Source organism: Myotis davidii, unplaced genomic scaffold, assembly GCF_000327345.1.
Source record: "Myotis davidii unplaced genomic scaffold, ASM32734v1 scaffold143, whole genome shotgun sequence".
In the NCBI taxonomy this organism is placed as follows: Eukaryota; Metazoa; Chordata; class Mammalia; order Chiroptera; family Vespertilionidae; genus Myotis; species Myotis davidii.
Genome location: NW_006294876.1, coordinates 3719715 through 3722677, shown reverse-complemented (window position 1 = coordinate 3722677; position 2963 = coordinate 3719715). Strand labels below are relative to the sequence as shown.

Here is a 2963-nt window from a genome sequence, read left to right as displayed (position 1 = left end):
TATTATAATTCACTAATTATCCTCAAGATTCTATCATCAATTTTAATGTTTTAGCCTTGGTGGTAAAGTACAGGAAATTTTTTTAGACGTGAAAAGTTTCATTCATTCAATTTACTGCACAAGCGTAAACAAAGGCATTAGTGCCCAATGTCACTCCACTACAGTGATGTGACGAGGGTTCTAGCAGACAAAAAAGTGCAGTGCTGAGCACACAGGGCAGGGAGCTGCCTCCTCCTCGAAGTGTCAAGGAGGCTTCTCAGAGGACAAAAAAGTAGACAATTACATGAAGGCAAATGTCACTCCACTACAGTGATGTGACGAGGGCTCTAGCAGACAAAAAGGTGCAGTGCTGAGGACACAGGGAAGGGAGCTGCCCCCTCCTCGGAGTGTCAAGGAGGCTTCTCAGAGGACAAAAAAGTAGACAATTCAATCAAACATGGGCAGAGGACATGAAGCGACGTTTCTCCAAAGAAAACGTACAGATGGCCAACAGACATACAAAAAGATGCTTAGTCGTCAGGGAGATGCAAATCCAGACCATAGTGACATTCCACCTCACCTGTCAGGATGGCTATGACTGAAAAGTCCACAAACAAGTGCTGTCGAGGATGAAGGAAAGGGGACGCTCTGCACTGCTGGTGGAACTGCAAACTGGTGCAGCCCCTATAAAAACAGCATGGAGGGTCCTCAAAAAAGCTACAGAAAAGGATATGCCATATGACCCAGCAATTCCACCTCTGAGTATTTATCCAAAGAAAGTGAGCACGTGAATTCAAAAAGATACATGCACCCTCATGCTCTTTGTGGCATTATTTACAATTAGTTGTAATAGCCAAGATATGGCAGCATTATTTACAATAGCCAATACATCTAGCCAACCTAGGTGTCCGTCAATAGATGAATGCATAAAGAAGATGTGGTATACATATACAATGGAATATTACTCAGGAATGAAAAAGAATGAAATCCTGCCATTTGTGACAGCATGAATGGGCCTAGAGAGTATGATACGCAGTGAAATAAATCAGAGAGAGAAAAACAAATACCGCACGATTTCACTTATATGTAGAATTTTTTTAAAAAAAATCAAAACAAACTCATAGAAACAACAAATAAATTGATGGTTGCCAGAAGGTGGAGGGATGAGTGGAGAAGGTGATCAAGAATAGTGCAAGAACTTTGCATGGTGACAGATAGTTACTAAGTATGGTGAGTACATTGTAAGATACATAAATGTCAAGTCGCTGTGTTGTACACCTAAAACTAATAAAATATTGTAGACCAAATATCTTTATATATAAAAGGCTAATACACAAAGTGTCCCCTCAGGAGTTCGACAGGGAGTCGATTGCTTGCTATGATGTGTGCTGACCACTAGGGGGTGGCATGGAACATGGCGAGTGACCAGCGGCGGTGGTGGGCGCTGAGGGAGCAAGGGAAGGAGGAGGTGGGGAGGTGGGGGAACCGCGCAGTGGCAGCACATCAGTGGCGAGGGGAGGAGGGAAGGAAGTGGCAGGGAGGTGGGGGGAACCGCGCAGTGGCAGCGCATTGGTGGCGAGGGAAGGAGGGAAGAAGGAGGCAGGGAGGCGGGAAACCTGATCGAGGGGGTGGCATGGAACATGGCGAGTGACCAGCAGCGGTGGTGGGGCGCTGAGGGAGCAAGAGAAGGAGGAGGCGGGGAGGTGGGGGAACCGCGCAGTGGTAGCGCATCGGTGGCAAGGGAAGGAGGGAAGGAGGAGGCAGGGAGGCGGGAACCTGATCAGCCCTGATTGTTAGCCAGGCCTAGGGACCCTACCTGTGCATGAATTTTGTGCACCAGGCCTCTCGTACTTTAATATTTTTTAAAAGATGAATAAGTGCTTGCAAGACAAGTTCAGGGACTTGGCTGGAAGACGCAGACTTGAAAAAGATGTATCCGAATATGGGGCTCTGGGAGCAGGGGTAGGGGGTTAGAGGAGGGGGTAACAGTGCTTAGAAAATGCAGAAACAGCATTGTTTCTGTCTTGTGGCGAAACAGCAGACTGCAAGCCTGGACTGAATCATATGCACTGCTGGGGATCAGTGAGCAAGCCCCGAGGAAACGTGGGTTTGGTTGAGAAGGGAGTCCCAGCGAAACCTCCATGTTCTTCTGATGTTAACTGGGGGTGGAAGAGGTTCCAAATCCCTCTCTATACGTTTGCATAATAAAAAAAACTGCTGGTCTGAGCCCTGTGCTAGACTCCAAGGCACATCCTTGCATCTTCAATGTGACTCCAAGGCACATCCTTGCATCTCCCGGTCTGTGACCTCATTTCCACGCCTACAGAATGGGGGTGGCAGGGTATTCACAGACCCTAGAAAACACACAGCCTAGAATCTGACTTAACCATCTGTCATCACCAATAGAAGTTCATGGGTCTCAAAGAATGCACAGTGTCCGAAGCACCCTGGGGCAAGCATCATCCCAAAAGATGCAGCATGTATTTCTGCAAGGAGTTATGGTTTAGGTGGCAACATGCAGAAAAGCCCCAGGATGCAAACCCCTTGTTTAAAATTGAAATACTAACGTAGCCTTATGCACTAGCCACAGATTAGTAGCCAACAATGTTTCTCACAGTTTCATCTGTGTAGAACTTTGAACTTTTTTTAGATATCTTCCACACAGGTGTGAGAGAGGATAACCGAAGACACACGCAAGCATACAGACAACAGCTCCTTACCGTTAAAACGCGGGTGACACTCTGCTTCCAGAGCTGTCTCCTACCGATCCTGAACATCACTGCGATCTGCTTGTTCTGGACGTTTCCAGAATGATCTCTTTATCCTCTAGGAGACCTACTCAGCACCCAACAGACTTTCAAATAAAAAGTCCCCTGGAGGACCCGAAGTTCACTTTCACAACTCTAATTTGCATGTATTATTCACCAGATACACAGAATAAAAGTCAAAGTACGCCTAGACGACTCAAGCGTTCCTGCCACAGC

The 2963-nt window shown here is 46.7% G+C and overlaps 1 protein-coding gene across 1 annotated transcript in view; it reads right to left on the bottom strand.

The window, feature by feature from the left end:
* Positions 1–2756, bottom strand: part of DNAH5 (dynein, axonemal, heavy chain 5) — a 190913-nt gene extending 188157 nt beyond the window's left edge. The window contains exon 1 of the mRNA XM_015567634.1: positions 2700–2756. Within this exon, the coding sequence (XP_015423120.1) occupies positions 2700–2756 (57 nt within the window). The remainder of the gene's footprint in view (positions 1–2699) is intronic.
* Positions 2757–2963: the final 207 nt, after the last annotated feature.